Source organism: Mustela putorius, unplaced genomic scaffold (genome assembly GCF_011764305.1).
Source record: "Mustela putorius furo isolate JIRA1106 unplaced genomic scaffold, ASM1176430v1.1 tig00003834_pilon_pilon_pilon, whole genome shotgun sequence".
Taxonomy (NCBI): domain Eukaryota; kingdom Metazoa; phylum Chordata; class Mammalia; order Carnivora; family Mustelidae; genus Mustela; species Mustela putorius.
In genome coordinates, this window is record NW_025421987.1 from 107,873,120 (window position 1) to 107,898,085 (window position 24,966).

The window sequence follows — 24,966 nt, forward strand, 5'->3', positions numbered from 1 at the left end:
GTCCCCCTCTTAGCATCCTGACTCATCCAGGTAGATTATGATTCAAAGCAAACCTCCTCCCTTCCCTGTCGCCTCTGCTGCCAGAAATTGAATTCAAAGTTTCTGAATGTATTTCTGATTTCTATACATTTCTGACACAAATTGACTTCTAGTCTGGTCTCTCGGATCTTGAGACTTCCCCATCCTCCATCACTAGAATTCCTGACAAATATTAATAAGATTTCTTCCTCTGATTCTTGAGATTTAATTAGGTTCATCCCCAGGGGAGTATGTGCATCATGGAATGCAGAGGGTCATGCTTCTGGGGAAAGCAGAAGAGAAAGAAATGATAATCCATATGGGTCCTTGGAGAACCTTGTGTATGCATTCTATAAATAGAACTGATACAGTAGCTAAGGGCAGATTTCATATGTCTTATGTTCCTCAGAGGGTTCTGAAAGATGAAGAAAGGCAATATTTTGGTTGTTCAATACACACTGCAGTCTGCATTGGATGTTCTGTTGTTGGTTTTAGGAAATAGAGTCATTTGTCTAGTTTTTCTGCCTCTACTACAATGTCTCATCAGAGAAGTATTTCATTAGTATGGTAAATTGTCCCATAAAATAATCAGCAATGGAAGAGGCCTATTAAGTCTGGATTGACTCCATAACCAGGAGTTTCTTTATTCCAGTATTTTTACTCATTATCAATGAGACATTTGATGATAGTGACCATCCCCAAATAAAGCAACCACCCACACTAAATGTCAATATCTTCCTTTAGTAGCCAGAAGCCAGATTTATTTTAGATCTACTGAGATTTCTTCCCTATTTAAGGGCTAAGAAACATATGTATAACTATCTCTTTTACTTTTTTATTACAAATGTAAGCCTATATGGAAGTAGGCATACTAATATTACCTTACATGTGCCAACAGTTATCAAATTTTGGACAGTCCAGTTTTACCTAAACCCCCACCCACTTTCCTCCATTCCTATATTACTTTGAGGTAAATTCCAGACATCATATAATTGTAATGATTATTAAGGATCCCCTTTATACCCTTTGCCTAATATGTTGTCTACTTCCCATCTCTAATATTTTATTTTGAAGTGAATCTCGAATATCATACTTTTAAGGGATTTTCTCCCCTCCCCCAGCCTCATATACTTTAAAAAATGATTTGTTTAGGGTGCAAGGGTGGCTCAGTCAGTTAAGTGTCTGCCTTTGGCTCAGGTTATGATCCCGGGGTCCCAAACCCCACATTAGGCTCCCTGCTCAGTGGGGAGTCTGCTTTTCCCCCTCCCTCTGCCCCCACCCCTGCTTGTGCTCTCTCTCTCCCTCAAAGAAATAAATTCCTTAAAAAAGTAATTTGTTCATTAATTTTAATAGAAGTGAACACATTAAAAAACATAGGTACAACCTGGTCAGCACAGAAAGCACAAGTTAAAATCCAGTAAGGCCATCAGGGCAAGCTCCATTCTCTGGAAAGGGCTGAATATAACTGCATAATACAGTATTTTTTTTTTTTTTAAGATTTATTTATTTATTTATTTATTTGACAGATAGAGATCACAAATAGAGAGGCAGGCAGAGAGAGAGGAGGAAGCAGGCTCCCCACTGAGCAGAAAGCCCAAAGTGGGGCTCGATCCCAGGATCCTGGGATCATGACCTGAGCCGAAGGCAGAGGCTTTAACTCACTGAGCCACCCAGGCACCCCAAGCATGAAACAGTATTTTATTTTCTCAAGAGCAATGAAACAAAGCAAATATACAAGCAGGAGCAGCAACCAAAAAGAAGAAGAAAAACACAACATACACTCTATTGTGCAAGATTTTCTCCTATGTCATGCTGAAAAAGAACCTTTTCAAGAAAATTAACTATAATCCTTATACTGAGCAAAACATATTCCCTCTGTCTCTGTGTGTTAGCATACACAAGATATCTCGGGGAGACACACACACACACTATAGCAAGGGGACCGTGGGCTGGTGATTCCACTGCCTGCTTCTGCCTCTGCAATCAAAAAGAAGAAAAATCCAGACCTGGGAAAGTAGTTGCCGTGAGCTAGAGCCCAGCCCAGAACGGCAGACCCGCAGGCGTCTGTCCGGAGCAGGTGTTGACGTTTATTGACTGTCTGCAGACGGGGGCTACATCAGGGGCCCCGGGGGCAACTGACCATCAGCTTCAAAGGAAGGCCCAGAAATATCACATTACCTGTGCTGAACATTCTTCAAACCCTAGCCTGCGCCAGGGCTTCAGCCTAAACCTCACAGTCCTACCAGACACAGCACAAATCCATCAGCCAACAGAAACAGGAACCACCATCCAGCAGAGGTCCCCTGGTCCGGGGTTCTCAAGCAGAGGCGTGCCACACCCTCCTGGGGCCATTTGGAAATTTGGGGAGCGGAGTCTGGGTTGAGGGATGCGACTGGCATTTAGAGAGAAAGCAGCAGGGATGTGAACCCTCCAGCAATGCAGGAGACAATACCGCGCTGATTATTGTCTTGCCCGTAGTACCGACACCTGCCCTCGCTCAGCCCAAATTCACAGCCTGATCTGTCTTGTCTCCCTGGAATAAACATCACAGCCTCACACAGTGCCCTGCAGGGGTGGCGGGGGAGGGGGGACACTCAATGGCAGTCTGAGAGAGGTTGTTCCCTCGGGTGTGGTGCCCATGGGGGGAAAAATATTGTTATATTACACGAATATTGTTTTTTTCTGCTTAACTTTTCCTTCAGAGATTTCAGATTTAGAAGGGAGCTTCCTCCCTGCCTCTCTGCCTCCTTGCTGGAATCTCTTGGCCAAAGCTGTTCTCCAAAGTGACAAAGTCGTCTCCTCCATGAAGCACAGCCACTGCGCCACAGGCTTTCACATGAGAAGTGGAGCTGGTGAAGAGAAAACTTCTACCTAAAGTTACTTACTTGTTCTTAAAAAATTGTATGAAGGAAATTGTGTATACCCAAACCATTTTGGAGTAGGCAAATAGCTGGAGGTATTTACGGCATTTTTAATGCTCCCTTTCCTTCTTCACATTATCATGATAGTTTTTTTTTCAAAGGCAAAACTGCTAGATTTAAAGGATGAAAAGACAGGAAACTCATTCCTTAGAGAACCCACATTGCATCTTCCTCAGTTTTAATCTTCTATATATGGAGAGATGTAACCACACACTACCCTAAAACCTTTCTCCTAGAAAAACCTGATCACAGCCTAGAAGCATGTTTAATTTGTGATTAAGCATTCATTCCCAGGATGGTTCTGAGATGGATGCTGCCTGTGAGTACAGTTTGGGGTGCAGGCTGAATAGAGGGCTCTGGGCCTTCACTTTGTGCCTGTGAGCTGTAATAAGGAACTTTTTCTTTGCCTTAAAAGAAATCTAAATAAAAATGAGGCTAAACTTCTCGTACCCACTTAAGCCCCCATGTTGCATCACCACTTCCTCATATCAGGGAGATCATATGATAGTTGTCTTTCTCCGCTTGACTTATTTCGCTAAGCATGATACGCTCTAGTTCCATCCATGTTGTCGCAAATGGCAAGATTTCATTTCTTTTGATGGCTGCATAGTATTCCATTGTGTATATATACCACATCTTCTTGATCCATTGTGGGGGAGACAAACCATAAGTGACTCTTAATCTCACAAAACAAACTGAGGGTTGCTGGGGGGAGGGGGATTTGGAGAAGGGGGTGGTATTATGGATATTAGGGAGGGTATGTGTTTTGGTGAGTGCTGTGAAGTGTGTAAACCTGGTGATTCACAGACCTGTATCCCTGGGGATAAAAATATATGTTTATAAAAAACAAAAAATTATATTAAAAATGCAAAAAAAAAAGAGGCTAAACAAGTAAAGGAATGGAATGGGTAAGTAAAATCTCTCCCAAAAGATGTTCCTATGTGATCAGCAAAGCTGCTCAGAGTTAAACCTGCAGGGTAAAGGAGGAATTGAAAGTCAGACTTCCGCCACTTCTAGGATTTTCCTACTCCTCACTAGAGCTTTTCTGTGAAGTCTTGGGATCCTGTCTGGCAGAGACAAGACCCAGCAAAGCTCTGCCAGTCACAGCCAGACTGTCACAGGCTCTAGGCATCAATAAACTCATGTTGCAATGTGTCACCTGCTTAGATAACAATATTTATCTCTCTCAGCAAAAAGCTCAATCTCATTTCCCAGATTCCTTCCCTGATTCTAGTGACACAGACCTGGAAAATGTTCCAAGGCATTAGGCAACAGTGGGGATGTTGTTTTTTAAAGCAGATGCTTTCCTTCGCCCTTGCACCTGCCATACACACAGTGTGGCTGAACTGAACAGAGGAATGGGGTTTTTAACAAAATGCTAGTATTGTCACATAAGATCCAAGACTCATTCATTTAATAATTTCTCAAACACTATTTACCGCCTACTATATTCCTGAGACCATACTATATTATGAAAATGATTAAAATAGTCCTAACATTCTTAGGCAGCTCATAGAGGCTGGAGGGGGGGTGATAGAGAGATAAACAAACACCCCCACAGTACAATAAGATTTAAAACAGAAGCATGGGTTTAACACAGTGAGGCTGAAAGGGAGGAATGAATAACCATCTTCGCCTTTTTTCCTTCCTGTAATTCTCCCCCCGCCAAATTATTTAGAGGAACCTGTGGCATAGAATTTCAGAGAGTGTTGTCCAGATTTAGTCCTACACTATATTAATGGACACTACTATAAAATGGACACTATACTATACTATACTATAAAATGGACACTATACTATATACTACTATAAAATGGACACTAAGTAAAAACATACTGTTTTCCCTGTCTATTGTTCTCTGAGGGTGGACTGACCCTGTAGCCATAACATAGTTTGATAGCAAGAGAAATAAAACGGTAGGATGAGGTTAGGAAAAATCCTGCTGTCTGCTTGCAAATGTCTGATAACATTGTTCTCACCCTGCTTGGGGTAGAAACAACCAAACAGTGCCTCTGCTTCTTGCAGGGTGAAAGGGAAAACATTCTGCTGAGCCTGGCTGGGGACTCCAGACAGTAAGCAGGTCATTGAGAGCTCATGCAGTAGTGAGAAATGTAACAAAAGGAAAGACTGATCAAATTATGGGAACTTTCATTGATCTCTACCAGACTCTTAATTATAGATGGCAAGCTTAAAGTTCTTTCCAATACCCCTTTATTTCCCTGTGGTTGGGAGTTCATAGCATAATCTTATACTTGGGCACAAATAATGAATTCCTTATTAGGAGAACATGACTGCCCGAGAAAGAGTTCCTTCTGACCTCATGGTGTTAGGTTCCAAAATTCAGAATGACAGAGAGAAGATTTCCCTATTTGAAAAAGCACACATCTAACATCAGTTCTGAATGCAGACCCAAACCCCTTCAGGCTAGTAGCCTTCTGAGATACCAATGTAAGACACTGGCATGAGGATCAGAAACAGGTTAAAATATAACTAAATAGAAATCCCCACAAAGATGAAATAATTAGTCTGAAAAGGTGGTATTGGAAAAAGTTGTTTTCAACAAATGGTACCAGAGCAACTGGTTAAGCACTCGGAAAAAAATTGTCTACTTAGGTATTTCACTTTTCACTCTTATTATGTGTGCCTTCCGCTCATCACCTTCCTTCACTGAACCTTGTTGCTCTTCTTTTCAAAATTTTCTTAGTTCTTCTCTTGCCTTTGCTTGTCCTGACAGGCTTTATTTAGAATCATTTTAACTTTCACCCCTAAAATATCTACAGAAATGATCCTTGTTTCTGCTCTTTTCTTTCAGAAAAGTGGAATCATAGAGCCTCTGCAGCCTAGAGTTTCTGGGATGTAATAACAAGACTGTGACAGGGACAGAGAAAGTATAAATGCTCACCCAACGTAATGATCTTGACGCCACTCTGGAAAGCCAGCACCTTTTCAGATACTTCAAAGGAAGCAACAGCCCTTGGATCTTTCTGCTCATGGATGCTTGCCAGAAGGGACTCCTATCTCCACTGAAGATTCACCTGACATCAATAAGAAGCTGAGCATGCAGAGTGGTGGCTTGAGGATGGCCTGGGGGAAATGAGTCCTGAATGCAGCCAGGCCCAGAGTGGCCACCTTAGTCAGATAGCCCTTTTGGAAAGTGGCATTTTCATACTTTTTTCTTCATAATAACCTTGATACTATGATGCCTAGGCTAGAGTCCTGAATCAACCAAGAAGAAATTTTAACATGGTCTAAAAATGTGGTTGGCTTCCAAGAAGGCCCAGTGTTCTGACAACATCAATTGGGAGTTACTTTTCCTCTTGACTCTTGGTACTACTATGAGTCATGCATTATAAAAACAAATTCCTTTCTCTAGGTAACTCATTTTTCTTTTGAGCAGGGACACTGATAGCCCATTTGGCAGCTTTGCACAAGACAGACAAAGCCACCTTTCTTCAGGGTGAATAGTCCACACTCAGGTACAGAGCCTGAGGAATCCAACCAGGTGCCTTTGTCCAGTAAAAACCTGGTGATTTGTCTCTGAGGCACCCACATTCCAGAGAAACATCTAGTTAATTCATTCATTCAGAAGCATCAAGAGAGAGTACCTGAGGGTGATGGGAAACTAATATTTTCTGAGCCCCAGCTATAAGCTTAGCACCTGAATGTCTTCTTTCATTAAATCTTCTTAGTGGGCATTATTATCATTGCCATTTCCCAGATAAGGAGGTTAAAACATTTGCCAAAGGCGCCACAGTTAGTAAGCAGCACAGTCAGAATTTGAACCTAGGAGACTGATTCCGAGTCCATGTTCTTCCTACCTCACTATGCTGGGAACACACACACACAAACACAAGGTATGGTTCCTCCTTTCAGGGCACATAGTCCGGTAGAAAAGAGAGATGATCTATAAAAATGTCAGTCACTCTTGTTATAGAGACCACTTCTGATTCACTGTTGTATCTCAGCTGACTGGTACATTTAAGGTCCCAGATTCTTGGGAGGGATCTTTAGGGTTTATGCTTTTCCATTAGGTTTATGCTATTCTGTTTGTTCAGCACAACTCCTTTAGGCTCAGCAAGGTGAATGGTTTTGCTCAATGTTAGGCGGCTACTAAAGGATAAGGCCAAACTTCCAGTGAAGGACATTCTGATTCTAAGGGTCTTTTTTTTTTTTCCATTGTGTCACACTGCCTCCTGGGTTCCTTGGGTGAGATGGTCTATGGGGCTGCTTGCATTAAAGCTGCAGACTCCAAACAGGAGATTCTAGCATGGGCAGAAAGTCCAATGTCTAAGCCAGCTCTATAAGCCAAGGCAGCAACAGGCAGTGGCATATGGCCTTTGACCATTAGATTTGGTTCTTGTCCCCTGTCTAATGGAGGAGATAGCACTAAAGACAGTGACAGGTAGTCAGTGCAACCAATTCCGCATTCACCATCCTAGGATATTTGGTTTGGTTTTACTTTCTATTTTGGAAAACTTAAAGCATATATAAAACTGGAGAAAATAGAATAAAAAGTTCTATGACCCAGGTATAACAGTAATTAACATATGGTCAATTTTGTTTATTTACATGCTCTCCAACACATTATTCTGAAGTTAATCCCAGACATTGGATCATTTCCTCTGGAAAATGTTACGTAAGAACCTCTAAAATAACTCTTTTTAAAGAAACATTACCACAGTACTTTAACACCTAAAAAAATAAATATAATTCTTTAATATTATCAAACTCCCAATAGTGTTCAAATTCCTGAATCTATTTCCTATATTAATTTCAAATAGCTTGTTCAAATCAGGATCCAAATAAGGTCTAAACATTGAAACTGGTTGTCTCTTTTTTTTCCATTCCATTTTATTTATTTAAAAGGTTTTATTTATTTATTTGTCAGAGAGAGAGAGAGAGAGAGAGCGAGTGAGCACAGGCAGACAGAGTGGCAGGCAGAGTCAGAGGGAGAAGGAGGCTCCCCACCGAGCAAGGAGTCCGATGTGGGACTCGATCCCATGACACTGGGATCATGACCTGAACCGAAGGCAGCTGCTTAACCAACTGAGCCATCCAGGCGTCCCTCCATTCCATTTTATTTTTATTCTATTTTATTTCTTTTCAGTGTTGAAACTGGTTGTCTCTTAAATCACTTCTAATTTATAAGTAATTTCCCATGTTCTCTCTCTCTCTCTCTCTCTTTGTTTGCAGTTTGTTTCCTGAAAAGAGAAGGTAATTTGTCTGGTATAGTGTCCCAAATTCTGGGTTTTGTTGGGTGCATCATAAATAGGAAAGATTTTTAGGTGAGGAATGAGGCACTTATAAGAATGCGGCCAGGTATAGTGGAGATTATAGATTCTGGAATCAGAGAAATCTGGGTTTAAATCCTTGAACTGCAACTGACTATATGAACTTGAGCAAGTTACTTAATCTTTATTTTTAAATTTCCTAACCTATAAAATGGGCTTGAAAAATGACAGGGCCTAGCAGGTGGTGAATTCTAAGAAAAAAGGTTAAAGATCCAATTATAAAAGTCTGTACGTACGATCTTCAAGATGCAATCAGTTATTCCTGTTTTTCTCTTCCCATATATTACCACAGGAGTGGAAAGCACCATTGGTGACTTCCCGGAGCACCCACCCCAAGCAGAAGCCTCCTGGGCAATTTGTGGCTTTGTATCACTGGCACAAAAGAACCCTACTTAGTGAATTACTGTCAAAGTTTGAAATCCAATCTGTTTCTCACTTTTCCTTCTGTCATCAAAGCACTGCCACAGACCAGACCTATAAGAGCTTGTTCGTGACATACACAGTCTGTTTTACGTGACAGGTAGAGGTACAGTGATCAGAGTGAAAGGACTTGCTGAAGCCTCCTGCTTCCCACTCTGGAAATCATTTCTCCCCTTTCCAAGTTGAAGCACCATTCTTTGATATATCTATTCCCTGTTTTGGCTTTAGATTGCTTCATTGCATGTACTATCATCTCATGTACCATATATTTCACTTATTTATTCCTGTTTTATTAGTCCTTCCCCACTAGAATTTCAGCTCCGTGAGGGCAGGGACTTGATCTGTTTTGTTTGCTGCTGTGTCCCTAACTTCTAGAATGGTATCTGGCACGTAAAAGGCACTTAGTTAATAGCTGGTATGATTGAACCATGTTGAAAAAACCCCTTTTCAGTTGTTATTTGGGGTATCCACACCAAATTATATCTTTAACCAAGATGACCTTAAAGGTTACAAATAATTACTATTTTTTAATGCTCTTTAGATTTTTACTCCACTTATTTTCAAAATTTGGTTTAGTGTTTGTGTTCCTGCCTATAATTTGTTTTGTTTCCAATCTGTTATTCACTAAGCCATCTGGGCAATCTGTAAATCCATTACCCACAATTTGGAGACTCTAATTTCTTATAAAAATCATAGTACTGATATCTGCCAAGATCTTTAAGATCTGGCAAAAATCTTTCTTTTCCTCCTGCTGAGATAATGTTTATTGCTTCTGTAGTAAAGGTGTTAAAGCTCAGCATATTTACCAGGAGCATGTCAAGCATCTTGTATCAAGGGAATGGCATACATTTAAAAAAGCCATTATAGTAATATGGTAACAGCAATGCATGTCTTCTTTGGGGATAGGAATCCCTTTCAATTTCCCTATTGTCAGATTTAGATGGGCAATAATAGGGCTGTAGAAACAGAGAGAATGCCTGCCAGTCCAGGAACTTGGAATGCTTTTCAGTTACTCACAATGACATAGCTGTAGTTCACATTTGAATAGATCCTCACTCTGAGAAGCTTAAAGGGGCTTAAAAACCATCCCATCCAGGCCACACTGGCATTTTCACTGGCATTCCTTTTCCTACACAGGGAACTTTCTCTACCCACAACGTGATCCCTGAGGGCCTTAGCTACCTGGCCTCTGTCTTTTGGCTTGCTACCCAGCTTTTCCTGCTCTGTGCCAACTCACCTGGAAAGTCTTCTGGCTTTTGGTTTGCATCTCCCCAAGACCCTGTCTTTTTTTATTTGTCCTTTGGTCTTGCATACTGTGAACTGATGACCATGTATGCCATCAGTGATACTTGGATTCATTCTCAAAATTCCAGAGGCACGATTAAGGTTTATCCACACAGAAAGGATATTCACACCTGTTTTTCTATCTGCACATGTCCTTGTAATGGCAAGGTCCAGAACTCCACTTGTTGAGTACCAGGCATAGTGGCTGCACTCTTATAGAGCACAGGCTCCCTGGGATGGAAAGAAACCTAGCGACCACACAGCTCCCTAAATTATAATGCTACAGAGGAATTGTATAAATTTATAATTGGGGCCAAATGGGTACCAAATTTTTTCTAAAAATATTTTTTAAATGAACCTCCTTCAATTTCTATTGTAAAATATATTAGAATAAATACAGAGGATACCTACAGACAGAAAGAAAAACAGACTGAACATCCACAATTTCACCATTCAAAGGAACCACTCAACCCTTTGGTACATTTCTCCCAGTCTTCCTCTTCCTTTTTTTTTTTATTTTTAATAATTTTTTATTTTTTATAAACATATATTTTTATCCCCAGGGGTACAGGTCTGTGAATCACCAGGTTTACACACTTCACAGCACTCACCAAAGCACATACCCTCCCCAATGTCCATAATCCCACCCCCTTCTTCCAAACCCCCTCCCCCCAGCAACCCTCAGTTTGTTTTGTGAGATTAAGAGTCACTTATGGTTTGTCTCCCTCCCAATTCCATCTTGTTTCATTGATTCTTCTCCTACCCACTTAAGCCCCCATGTTGCATCACCACTTCCTCATATCAGGGAGATCATATGATAGTTGTCTTTCTCTGCTTGACTTATTTCGCCAAGCATGATACGCTCTAGTTCCATCCATGTTGTCGCAAATGGCAAGATTTCATTTCTTTTGATGGCTGCATAGTATTCCATTGTGTATATATACCACATCTTCTTGATCCATTCATCTGTTGATGGACATCTAGGTTCTTTCCATAGTTTGGCTATTGTGGACATTGCTGCTATAAACATTCGAGTACACGTGCCCCTTTGGATCACTACATTTGTATCTTTAGGGTAAATACCCAATAGTGCAATTGCTGGGTCATAGGGCTTTTTTTTAAAAGAATGTGAGGAACTTATTTCTCTATTTTTAAAGTCCTTTTATCCCTCTCACTCATATGTGTATTTCCTTTTATTCTTCCTGTTTTGCATGATTAATGAAATACCTAATGAAGCAGGAACTCCAGAATAGTTGATTATTAGAAGCAGTGTTTGCCTTTTTATTATTCTCTCTTTTCTTTTTGTTATTTGTGCATGTTTCAGGAAAAGCTGCAGGGCTTTAAGTTGTCCCTGGATCTTAGTAGTAAGGAGGTCTACTTTGAGAATAGGTGCTAGCTAAAACTGTAGACTATGTGTGTATGCTTTTTATCTCTTTATCACTGAATAATACCAGTGTTCATTCAACTATGTGTTCTGTCCTTTTTCTTCTAATGTTAATGTGCAATATAAAAAGGAAAATGATTTTGCAAAAAGGTGCTTCTATGGTGTCCACTGTCAAAGTAGGATCAAATTTAATTTTAATTTCCTAGAGATCTGAAGTTAAAAATCCAACTCTCAGATATTTCTTTGGTCTTTATTTCTGAGGGGAACCTAACTATATACATTTGCTAATGTCACTATGGCTACTGGGCTTGGTAGAACTAGCATGTCAGTGAGATTTCCTGCTGGGGTAGCTGGGAGCCTGGAAAGGGCAGGAACCGTGGGGGTTGTGTTGTTTCTGCCTTCATCTTGACTGGTTCCTCAATGAATCTGTGTCTGGCAGCTACCACAGATCCAAGCTCTGGTAGGCCTGGGAGCTTGGGTGAGGGACTGAATATTTCTGTGGATATGCAGTTTGGTCTAATTCTTATTCTGTACATCCAGGTGAGGTCCTCAGGCTTCCTATGCTTCAAAACCATTTAATTTGGGTGCCTGGTTGGCTCAGTCAGTGAAAGCATCTGCCTTTGGTTCAGGTCATGATCCCAGAATCCTGGGATCCAGCCCTGCATGGGATTCCCTGCTAAGTGGAGAGCCTCCTTCTCCCTCTCCCTTTACTCCTTCCCCTGTTTGTGTTCTCTCTTTCTCTCGTTATCTCAAATAAACAAAATCTTTAAAGATTTATTTATTGGGCGCCTGGGTGGCTCAGTGGGTTAAGCTGCTGCCTTCGGCTCAGGTCATGATCTCAGGGTCCTGGGATCGAGTCCCGCATCGGGCTCTCTGCTCAGCAGGGAGCCTGCTTCCTTCTCTCTCTCTCTCTGCCTGCCTCTCAGTGTACTTGTGATTTCTCTCTGTCAAATAAATAAATAAAATCTTTAAAAAAAAAAAAATAAAGATTTATTTATTTATTTGACAGACAAAGATCAAAAGTAGGTAGAGAGGCAGGCAGAGAGAGAGGAAGGGAAGCAGGCTCCCTGCTGAGCAGAGAGCCTGATGTGGGGCTTGATCCCAGGACCCTGAGACCATGACCCAAGCTGAAGGCAGAGGCTTAACCCACTGAGACACCCAGTTGCCCCTAAACAAAATCTTTTAAGAAAAAAATTAATATGATGAAATGCTCAGAAGATTACAGGAAGAAGAGACCCTCCCTATAGACCTAACCTTAAAGATTAGACTGCTTTTTTTTTTTTTTTTTTTTGTTTTAGGACTCATCAATTACTGTGTGATCACAAGCAAGTCATTAAACTGCTGCCTTCTGACTCTTCATCCATCAGAACAGGATATTAATCTATGCCTTTACCTTCTTTCATACAATATTAAGATGATGATGATAACCTGCATTAAGTATTACTGTGTGCCAGGCATTGTTCTAAGCACTTGATCAAAATTATCTCATTTAGTTCCTGCAACCAACTATGAGCAGGGAACTACCATTACAGATGGAGAATCTGAGACACCACAAGGTCAAACAACTTTAAGATTATACAGTCATGAGATGGTGATGCCAAGACTTGAACCAAGGCATTTGGCTCTACTGCTTCAAAGGAGATACTTCAGGTGTGCTTTGCAAGGGCAGAGGACTATGCAAATCCAAGATGTCACTGCCATTATTATTCTCCCAGAGAGATGTATTGATAGGAATGAGCTTTGGGGGTTAGGTTGAGCCATTTCTAAGAACTGGGGCATTTCAAGTCTTTTTTTGGGGGGTGGATTTCAAATCTTAAACTTATGCCATCTGTCCTTGCCTCATAGAATTTTAGGCAAAGCCTAATTCATCCACTAACAACAGGACAGATTCCATGCTATAAATCACTAGAAGATCCTCACCATCCTTAGACCTCAATAGGAGCAGATGGAGAAATGGTTTTAATATGCAGAAGCTCTCTGGTGACCTTGGCTATAATATGTAAGTGAGGGATGCTTACATCTTCAGATGTGAAGAAGTCACTCTTCTTTGAGAAGGAGGCTCTCATTTGAGAATGAGGCTCTCCATGAAAACCAGCTATATAATATATAACCATATAATTATTATTATAACCAAGGAATATAACCATTCCTTCGCAGTGCATGCACGTTCCTAGATGTATCAGTTTATGAATTAGAAATAGGTCTATCACTGACATCACAGCTAATAATCTGAAAGTGTTTTGAAAGCAACTGATCCTCCTATTTGATTGTGCCTTCAATTAGCATCTACATGATTTAATAACAAGGCTGTCATCTTTTCTTATTAACTGAATGCTGAGATAATGATGAGACATGGCACATGCTTTGGATTTGTCATCAACATTTTTATTTTCTTAAGTTACCAAAATTTTTTTTCTTTAAGTATTATTCTTTCCAATAAAGTCTGAGACATTTCTTTTCTTTTGAGCTGTTTATCTTGATTTGATGGACTAGGGAAAAAAAAAAACCCTTAAAAATTCCTACAGGAACACAGCTCCATATCCATTTATTCATGAATAGGCATGGTAGGGATAAAATCAGGCAAGTCTTTGACTGGAGATATTAATAGAACAGCGGAAAGGAGTTAATCTTATATTAGATTACAGTGGATAAGAAAACGGTCATATAATTTGTAGTAGCTTTCTTTAATTTGAATCATCCATGCATTAGAGAAAAGCCTTAAATACACATTAAAAAGGCCCTCATGTTTTTTTTTAATAATTTTTTATTTTTTATAAACATATATTTTTATCCCCAGGGGTACAGGTCTGTGAATCACCAGGTTTACACACTTCACAGCACTCACCAAAGCACATACCCTCCCCAATGTCCATAATCCCACCCCCTTCTTCCAAACCCCCTCCCCCCAGCAACCCTCAGTTTGTTTTGTGAGATTAAGAGTCACTTATGGTTTGTCTCCCTCCCAATCCCATCTTGTTTCATTGATTCTTCTCCTACCCACTTAAGCCCCCATGTTGCATCACCACTTCCTCATATCAGGGAGATCATATGATAGTTGTCTTTCTCTGCTTGACTTATTTCGCTAAGCATGATACGCTCTAGTTCCATCCATGTTGTCGCAAATGGCAAGATTTCATTTCTTTTGATGGCTGCATAGTATTCCATTGTGTATATATACCACATCTTCTTGATCCATTCATCTGTTGATGGACATCTAGGTTCTTTCCATAGTTTGGCTATTGTGGACATTGCTGCTATAAACATTCGGGTGCACGTGCCCCTTTGGATCACTACATTTGTATCTTTAGGGTAAATACCCAATAGTGCAATTGCTGGGTCATAGGGCAGTTCTATTTTCAACATTTTGAGGAACCTCCATGCTGTTTTCCAGAGTGGCTGCACCAGCTTGCATTCCCACCAACAGTGTAGGAGGGTTCCCCTTTCTCTGCATCCTCGCCAGCATCTGTCATTTCCTGACTTGTTGATTTTAGCCATTCTGACTGGTGTGAGGTGATACCTCATTGTGGTTTTGATTTGTATTTCCCTGATGCCGAGTGATATGGAGCACTTTTTCATGTGTCTGTTGGCCATCTGGATGTCTTCTTTGCAGAAATGTCTGTTCATGTCCTCTGCCCATTTCTTGATTGGATTATTTGTTCTTTGGGTGTTGAGTTTGCTAAGTTCTTTATAGATTTTGGACACTAGTCCTTTATCTGATATGTCGTTTGCAAATATCTTCTCCCATTCTGTCAGTTGTCTTTTGATTTTGTTAACTGTTTCCTTTGCTGTGCAAAAGCTTTTGATCTTGATGAAATCCCAATAGTTCATTTTTGCCCTTGCTTCCCTTGCCTTTGGCGTTGTTCCTAGGAAGATGTTGCTGCAGCTGAGGTCGAAGAGGTTGCTGCCTGTGTTCTCCTCAAGGATTTTTATGGATTCCTTTCGCACATTGAGGTCCTTCATCCATTTTGAGTCTATTTTTGTGTGTGTAGCATCACCTTGATCCCAAAACCAGACAAGGATCCCATCAAAAGAGAGAGCTATAGACCAATATCCTTCATGACACAGATGCGAAAATACTCAACAAAATACTAGCCAATAGGATTCAACAGTACATTAAAAGGATTATTCACCACGACCAAGTGGGATTTATTCCAGGGCTGCAAGGTTGGTTCAACATCCGCAAATCAGTCAATTTGATGCAACACATCAATAAAAGAAAGAACAAGAACCATATGATACTCTCAATAGATGCTGAAAAAGCATTTGACAAAGTACAGCATCCCTTCCTGATCAAAACTCTTCAAAGTGTAGGGATAGAGGGCACATACCTCAATGTCATCAAAGCCATCTATGAAAAACCCACCGCAAATATCATTCTCAATGGAGAAAAACTGAAAGCTTTTCCGCTAAGGTCAGGAACACGGCAGGGATGTCCATTATCACCACTGCTATTCAACATAGTACTAGAGGTCCTAGCCTCAGCAATCAGACAACAAAAGGAAATTACAGGCATCCAAATTGGCAAAGAAGAAGGCCCTCATGTTTTAATGCTCGCTTTACACAAGGTGGCAATTACTTAACAGTGCTGCAAGTGAAGGAGCAGTTCCTCTCCATGCGAAGAATACTGAAAAAATCTAAAATGTGTTCCAAAATGAAAGGGGACTTACTAACTGTAAGGAGAAAATGGTAGTTATACAGTGAAGAAACTGGACACCACCTTGATTGGGTGATGAAAATTAGTATCAATAAGAGACAAATGGACATCAGACATCATGTGCTTCCAGATGTGTTGCTCTGAGGACACGCCATCACTTAAGTGGCATTCCAACTTGGAAAACATGACATGAATGTTATCAGGAGGAAACAGGCAAAGAAAAAACAAAGAACATGTATCTTAAAATGTAATTTAAAATAATTTTTAAGTTCTTTATAGATTCTGGACACTAGTCCTTTATCTGATATGTCGTTTGCAAATATCTTCTCCCATTCTGTCAGTTGTCTTTTGATTTTGTTAACTGTTTCCTTTGCTGTGCAAAAGCTTTTGATCTTGATGAAATCCCAATAGTTCATTTTTGCCCTTGCTTCCCTTGCCTTTGGCGTTGTTCCTAGGAAGATGTTGCTGCGGCTGAGGTCGAAGAGGTTGCTGCCTGTGTTCTCCTCAAGGATTTTGATGAAGAACTTAGCAAACTCAACACCCAAAGAACAAATAATCCAATCAAGAAATGGGCAGAGGACATGAACAGACATTTCTGCAAAGAAGACATCCAGATGGCCAACAGACACATGAAAAAGTGCTCCATATCACTCGGCATCAGGGAAATACAAATCAAAACCACAATGAGGTATCACCTCACACCAGTCAGAATGGCTAAAATCAACAAGTCAGGAAATGACAGATGCTGGCGAGGATGCGGAGAAAGGGGAACCCTCCTACACTGTTGGTGGGAATGCAAGCTGGTGCAGCCACTCTGGAAAACAGCATGGAGGTTCCTCAAAATGTTGAAAATAGAACTGCCCTATGACCCAGCAATTGCACTATTGGGTATTTACCCTAAAGATACAAATGTAGTGATCCAAAGGGGCACGTGCACCCGAATGTTTATAGCAGCAATGTCCACAATAGCCAAACTATGGAAAGAACCTAGATGTCCATCAACAGATGAATGGATCAAGAAGATGTGGTATATATACACAATGGAATACTATGCAGCCATCAAAAGAAATGAAATCTTGCCATTTGCGACAACATGGATGGAACTAGAGCATATCATGCTTAGCGAAATAAGTCAAGCAGAGAAAGACAACTATCATATGATCTCCCTGATATGAGGAAGTGGTGATGCAACATGGGGGCTTAAGTGGGTAGGAGAAGAATCAATGAAACAAGATGGGATTGGGAGGGAGACAAACCATAAGTGACTCTTAATCTCACAAAACAAACTGAGGGTTGCTGGGGGGAGGGGGTTTGGGAGAAGGGGGTGGGATTATGGACATTGGGGAGGGTATGTGCTTTGGTGAGTGCTGTGAAATGTGTAAACCTGGTGATTCACAGACCTGTACCCCTGGGGATAATAATATATGTTTATAAAAAATAAAAAATTAAAAAAAACAATATTTAAGTTACTTCCAAAACTATAAACATTTTATGAAGTTTTTGGTTGTTTTTTGAAAATGTATTTTCAAAACTGTCCATGTTATAAAAGACAAAGAAAGGCCCAGGAAGTGTTCCAGATTAGGGAAAGAAACATGACAAGAGAATGGATTATGTGATTCCAGATTGAATTCTGTTTAGGTGATAAATATGCTATGAAGCAATTCTAATTGGTAAAATTGGAATATTGATAATTCAGAGGAAAGTGTTGTACAATTAAACCTAGTGAAGGTGGTATCCTTACTGTGGTTATGCAAGAGAATGCCATCCTTAGGAAATGCACACTAAGGCATTTAGGGATTAAGGAGACGATATATGCAATTTCTTTTCAAATGTTAAAGCAAATGGGCAAAATGTTAACATTTAATGAGTGTGCATAATGGATATATGTGTTTTTTTGTACTATGCTTAAAACTTTTCTATAAGTTTGAAGTTATTTACAAAAAACAACTTTTCATTATTTTAAAAACTCATTCAATTATGTTGAGAGGTCAATTCTCTCAAAGTGACCTATAAATTTGATAAAATTTCTATCAAAATCCTAATAGGCTAATTGACAAGCAGATCCTAGAATTTATATGGAAATTATAAGGACCTAGAAAAGCCAAAACAATTCTGGAAAAGAACAATGTTAGGGGACTTACACTACGTGATTGCACAGTTTACGATAAATTCACAGTAATTAGGACAATGTGGTACAAAAACACTTATTCAAAGGGATATATGCACCCCATATTGATAGAAACATTATTTACAATAGCCAAGACACAGAAGAAGCCCAAGTTTAACTGATGAATGGATAAAGAGGATGTGGTATGTATGTACAATGGAATATTATTCAGCCATAAAAAAGAAATCTTGCCATTTGAAACAGCATAGATGGAACTAGAGAGTATAAATTTGAGTGAAGTAACAGAGTCAGAGAAAGATCAATACCATATGATTTCACTCATATGTGGAATTCAAGAAACAAAGGAGCAAAGGCTCGGAGAAAAAAGAGACACACCAAGACACAGATTCTTAACTATAGAGACCAAACTGATGGTTACCTGAGGGGAAGGGGCCATGGTGGGGAATAGGTGAAATAGGTAACGGGGATTAAGGAGTGCACTTGTGATGAGCACTGGGTGATGTTTGGAATTGCTGTATCACTCATTATATTGCACACCTGAAACTAAGATAACACTGTATATTAACTAACTGAAATTCAAATAAAAAGTTAGAAAAAAAAAAAGAATGTGTTAAGGGCACAAGGATAGACATATAGATCAATGGAAGAGACCTGAGGACAGAAACAAATCCTTATATTTATGGCAAATTGTTTTTTCTGTTTTTTGAGAAAGAGCAAGTGGGAGTGGAAAGGGGCAGAGGGAGAGGGAGACAGAGAATCTTAAGCAGGCTCCACACCCAGTACAGAGCCCGATGAAGGGCTCAATCTCACAACCCTGAGATCATGACCTGAGTCAAAATCAAGAGTTGGAGGCTTAACCAACTGAGACACCCAGGCATCCCAGTAAATTGATTTTTGATAAAAGTATCAAGACAATGCAATGGGAGAGGGGAAAGTATTTTCAACAAATGGTGCTGGGATAATCAGATAGCCACATGCAAAAATAATGAAATTAGATATTTATCTCATACTGTCACAAAAATCAACTCACCATGACACACAAACCTAAATGTAAGAATTAAACCGTAAGATTTCTAGAAGAAAATATAGGAGAAAAACTTTGGGTTAGGCAGAGAGTTCTCAAAAATTGGGGGAAATTGGAGGGGAAGATGAACCATGAGAGACTGTGGACTCTGAGAAACGAACTGAGGGTTTGGGAAGGGAGAGGTTGGGGATGGGTGAGCCTGGTGGTAGGTATTAAGGAGGGCATGTATTGCATGGAGCATTGGGTGTGGTGCATAATCAATGAATCTTGGAACACTGGGAAAAAAAAAGAACCACTATTAGGGCACATGTAAATAGATTTGATAACATATTTTGATTAAAGAGTCTAATTTGATAACATTTGAACTCTGGAAGAACTAAACCTATTAAAATATAAGAAAGCAAAACAAAACAAACAAAATTTAGTAGGAAGAAAACAATCCAATTTAAAAATGGGCATAAGTTCTGAATAGACATTTTTACCAAAGGAGACTTTTCACTTAATATATGGTAAGTAAGGATATAGAAAGATACTTAATATTATTAGTCATTAGGAAAAGGCAAATTAAAATCATAATGAGTATCAGTTCATGTCCACTAGAATGACTATAACAAAAAAGACAATACAAGCATTGGTGAGGGTGTAGAGGAATTGGAATATTCATATATTGCTAGTGGGAGTGTAAAATGGTAAAGCCAATTTGGAAAATAACTTGGCAGTTTCAGAGTTAAACACAGACTTACCATATAACCCTGCAATTTCACTCTGAAGAATCTACCCAAGAGAAATGAAAATATGTCCATGCACATTCAGTTCAAAGACATGCACATGAATGTTCACTGCATCATTGTTCTTAATAGGCTGAAACTGGGACAATCCAAATTTCCATCAACTGGTGAATGGATAAACAAAATGTGGCATATCTATATGATGAAATATTTAGCAATTAAAAAGAATGAAATATTGATACATCCTTGTGATAGTTAATTTTATGTATAAACTTGACTGTCCTATGGGATGCCCAGATAGCTGGCAAAACATTATTTCTGGATCTGTCAGTGAGGGTATTTCTGGAAGAGATTAGCATTAGAATCAGTAGGTTGAGTAAGGAAGACTGCCCTCACCCATTTGTCATGAGCATCATCCAATCCTTTGAGGAACTGAGCAGAACAAAAAGGCAGAGGAAAAGCAAATCTGTTGTCTGACTGCCTGAAATATCCATCTTTTCCTGCCTTTGGATGTTGGCATTCCTGGTTCTTAGGCCCTTGGACTCAGACCTTGATTTACACCATTGGCTCCCTGGTTCTCAGGCCTTGAGACTTGTACCAGAACTGCACCACAGCTTTCCTGGGCCTCCAGCTGCACTTAATCACATGAGCCAATACCTCTTAATAAATCTCTTTTAAAATATTTTTATCTTATTGGTTCTGCTTCTTTGAGGAACCCCAATAGAATGCTACAACATGAATGAATCTCAAAAACATGCATGGTGAAGAAGTCGGATACAAAAGACTACATGTATTGGACAATTATGTTTGTAGGAATGTCTAGAAAATGTAAATTTATAGAGAAAGAAAGTAGATTAGTGGTACCTAGGTGCCTGGAAGTGAAAGCAAGGTACTGCCAATGGGTATGAGGAAACTTTCTGGGGTGATGGAAATGTTCTATAACTGTTCCAGGTGATGGCTATACAACTGCACACATTTATGAAAATCATGGAACTTCAAACCTGCAATGGGTGCATTTTACAGAATGTAATTTATATTTCAATAAATCTGTTTACAAAGTTAGGATAGCCAAGTTCAGAAGGCAAATGTAATAGATAAGGCACTGTTAGACCATTTTTGCATGACTGTGGCAGAATCAGGATGTTAACCAGTGCTTTAGAGTGAGAGGACCACAGCCCTTTTATGGCACATACAGAAAAAGTGATGAATTGAGTCAGGAAATACATAGTAGGCATTATGGTGGTTGCTTTTCTTACATGGTTCTATTTAATAGCCACAACAGCCAGTTAAGTTGGTAATTACTCCCATTTTGCAGGTTTGGGCTTAAAAGATGTTGGAATGGTAGAAATATGCTGGAATGATTTAATGAGGTTGGAACTCGTATCATGAGACTTACTGAAAGTAATAGGTACCATATGGCAATGTTGGCTTATGTAGCAAAGCAAAGCACTGAGCCACAAATAGTCATTAAGTCAGAAACTACATTAAAAGAAAGAAACTCCACTTTCCTGCTTAGGCAGAAAGGAAACAGCAACCACATTACTATATAACCATTTGTATTTCCAATAGATAAACAAAAAACCCACAACAGAGTAATCAATTAAAATCAGATTCCCTTGATATTTCACCATGATATCAGTCAAGTCTTCCAAAGTGAACTGTCACATAATTACAAGTGATTTATCTTCCTAAATCAATCTTGGGTTAGTAAATTAACCGTATTCAATTTAGGGGTATATGTCATTTTTAATGACTAAGGCTTTCATGTTTTGTTAAAACTGAATAATAAATGAATAAATAATAAATAAAAAATGAACAGATTACATTAGTGCTTAAGTCTCTTGATTTTAGGAGAGGGATATGAGGAAGTTATTTTCAGAAGTATACTGACTTGGCAAATAAGTTTAAATTATACCAACTTTCTACACAGTGAAATGTTTAGGAAAGCACCAAAGAAAGAGTTTTTGGGCAAATCTTAATAAAGTTCATTGTCTGTAATATTTGTCACTATTATGAAACATCTCTTCTGAAAAGTCTAAAACTTGTCCACTAACGCCCTGTGAGTGCCATTTGTTCTCTGAGGGGACCCTGACTGACATAGCTGATGTAAGACAGAGAGAATATGTAGCATGTACATCCTCCAAAAATGGTGCTTACTATTAAAATGTATCTAAAAGTGTTTTCAAAATGACAACTCTAAATAATGTAAAAATATTTATGGTAATTATTTTTGAGATACTTGCCCTCATTGTTGGCTATAAAGAAACATCATCTCTACAATTAAAGTTATATTATAAAGTTGAAGATAAGTATCATGGGAAAATTTCCCATAGGATAGCTTTATTATCAAATCAGCCCCTGGTTCTGATCACGTTTCCTGGACCACTTCAGCCTCTACCAGCAGAACTTTTCAAGAGAACTCATTCTTGAGGGCAGGCAGGACACATGTGTAGGGGTGCTCCAGGATACCCAAATATCACAGTAGAGTGCTGACTTGGGGCTCAATATTACTTAAAGATTAAAGTAGAAAAGCCATAACATTTATTTTGTTTGTTAACTAGTTGGCTGATTTGTTTTGTTTATTTATTTAATTAATTTTTAAGATTTAAACTCAATTAACATAGAATATATTATTAGTTTTGGAGGTAGAAATCAGTAATTCATCAGTCTTATATAACATCCAGTGAAAACATTATAATATTAAATGTAGCTTATGTAGCTTAGAGGGGTGCCTGGGTGGCTCAGTTGATTAAGCATCTGCCTTTGGCTCACGTCATGATCCCAGGGTCCTGGGATTGAGCCCTACATTGGGCTCTCTGCTCAGTGGGAAGGCTGCTTCTCCTCTCTCTTCCTATGCCGCTTATGCTCTCTCATTGGCTCTCACTTTCTCTCTCAAATGAATAAATAAAATCTTCAAAAAATAAAAAGAATAAATGTAGCTTAGAAAATTCAGAAGGTTCATAAAAATACTACATTTTTTTAATGAGTGGTTTTGGAACATGTCTCCAGTCCAAAAGGATATAAATGTCTCAATATGTAATGTTAGGTAAGGTGTTTATGTGTATATCCATGCACGTTCCTGTGGTCCCACTAATGTGTTGGTTTGAGTTTCAGTAAGCTAATAAACAGAGGCGCGTCTGAAACCACACATTTAAGCTTCAGACAATGAAATGACAAGATCATGGATTCACTGAATGTAATCCCTTGCTTCTAATGTACCTCCTTTCCTCAGTCATTTTATAACTGAAAACACACTGAGGCCTAGAAATGCAGTGAAGTTTTTGGGGTCATCAATCACAGCAAAAGCAGGGAGCCAGGTTTCCTACCTCACCATGGGTACTCACCAGAGTGTGTTCTCATTTGTATCTATGCTATGTGCAAATCAAGACACCAAAGGGCAATGAGAAAGAATAGATAATGTTAAACTTAAAATAAAGTTTCATCTATTTTTTTGTTTAATTATGCTGGGTTTTGAATATTAAAAATATTATAATTATATTATAATTCATAATATAATTCCTAACATATATATAATACCATAATGCCAAATGCAATGAAAATGATTGTTAGTCAGTGCTGGCTAGGAAGAGACTATGGAACTGAAAATAACTGTGCTAAATGCTTTCTATTACTTGTCTTTTCCCCTAATCCCATCAGAATCATTACTTTTATCTCCTAAATATGCATTGTTAAGAATCCCCCAAAGTAATTATTAACAAGTGAGCCTGCCAGTGCTTGTAAACCATTTTACAAACATGAAAGGCTCTGCAAATGTTTATTCTCATTAATGAAACTAATCAACAATGGCATAATATAGTATTCCCAGATAAAGCTTTTTAGCAATGCTCACTGTGCATGATAGAAAAATGACATACTTCATGCTTGAACTCTGATTAAATGAGCCAGGTGAGCTGGGGGAAAAAAAATGCATCTTCTACTTTACTGTGTTGAGACATCAAAATGATGAGATATGAGTCTTGTACCACTTGGAGTTATCCTTTTAAGCCTGTGTCTTATGGATTGCATCCTGCAATTGCATGAAATATTTCCATGCTTTTTAGATCCTAAGGGCAAATCTTGAAAGAATGGTTTTTCTTGAGGTACCTTTCTTGGCATTAGAACTGAATGTAGTCCTGCTTACTGTGTACTTGGCCATAAAAGGGACAGGAAGCAGGAGATCTTCCTAATGTTGCAGTTTAAAGTTTCTTACATGCTCTGGGAAAACCAACAGCTGAAACACAGACACCTCTTACATTACAAAATAGGCAATAGATCCTTTGCTTGTATGTGTTCATTGGGTCTGTATTAACTATATTTGCTGTATTCTTATGCTGTGGCATTTGGAGCTGTGCAGATGTGAGAAAGGGCTGCGCCTCCCAGGAATAACTAATTCTTAGATATAGTAAAGTTGCCTATGAGTCTTCTTTTGATATGTAGACTAACAAATACTAAATCTGTACCCCCACTTACCTCCCCTTATCAGGCCCTTACAGTACAGGACACTATCCCTCTGCTCCAAACACCCCAGGGCCAGGTACTAGGTAACTAGGAACCACCTCTATAGGCCAGAGCCCACTAAAATGATTTAAACTAGCCAATTCTAAACTTGTCTATCCTGCTTACCCTGCCTCATCCATTCTTTCCCATGAAAACCACAATAAAGACTCTCACCCATGTTTCCCCTTACTCTGTCTCCTGACTGACCTCGGTGTTTCCCTGTGTGGCCTTGTGTATCATGCTGTGCCTCTTGAATCTGGGGATCTGTGAGTATAAACGTCTTCCCTCAGAATAGTCATTTCTGTATCTTGGGTACATTTTATTTTTTTGTTGGGTTCATTTTAAAAGAGTCTCTTACCCAATTCTATCCATAGTTAGCAAATGGGTGATGAAGGCGGGGGCGGTTAAATTCGCTCTTCTGGACACATCTCCAAATTCCTTCTTTGCCTAGGATTCTGTTGCTCCAGGACTAGATATATGTTGCCAGGCAACATCAGGTATACTGCATACAGCTCCTGACATTAGTCACTCTCTTTCAGGTCTGATTTACTTAGCTGTTTATGTTCTTAAAAGATATCGGGACCAACCTTTTACCTCATCCCCACCCCTGCCAAAAC

At 39.3% G+C, this 24,966-nt stretch overlaps 2 protein-coding genes across 6 annotated transcripts in view; both read right to left on the bottom strand.

The window, feature by feature from the left end:
• Nucleotides 1-10,134, bottom strand: part of LOC106006813 (40S ribosomal protein S4-like) — a 34,417-nt gene extending 24,283 nt beyond the window's left edge. Inside the window, exon 1 of the mRNA XM_013061410.2 lies at nucleotides 10,066-10,134. Coding sequence (XP_012916864.1) covers nucleotides 10,066-10,134 — 69 coding nt within the window. The remainder of the gene's footprint in view (nucleotides 1-10,065) is intronic.
• The window catches only part of TMEM108 (transmembrane protein 108), a 364,869-nt gene that overhangs the window by 59,491 nt on the left and 280,412 nt on the right, over nucleotides 1-24,966 (bottom strand). The gene's annotated exons all lie outside the window — the stretch shown is intronic.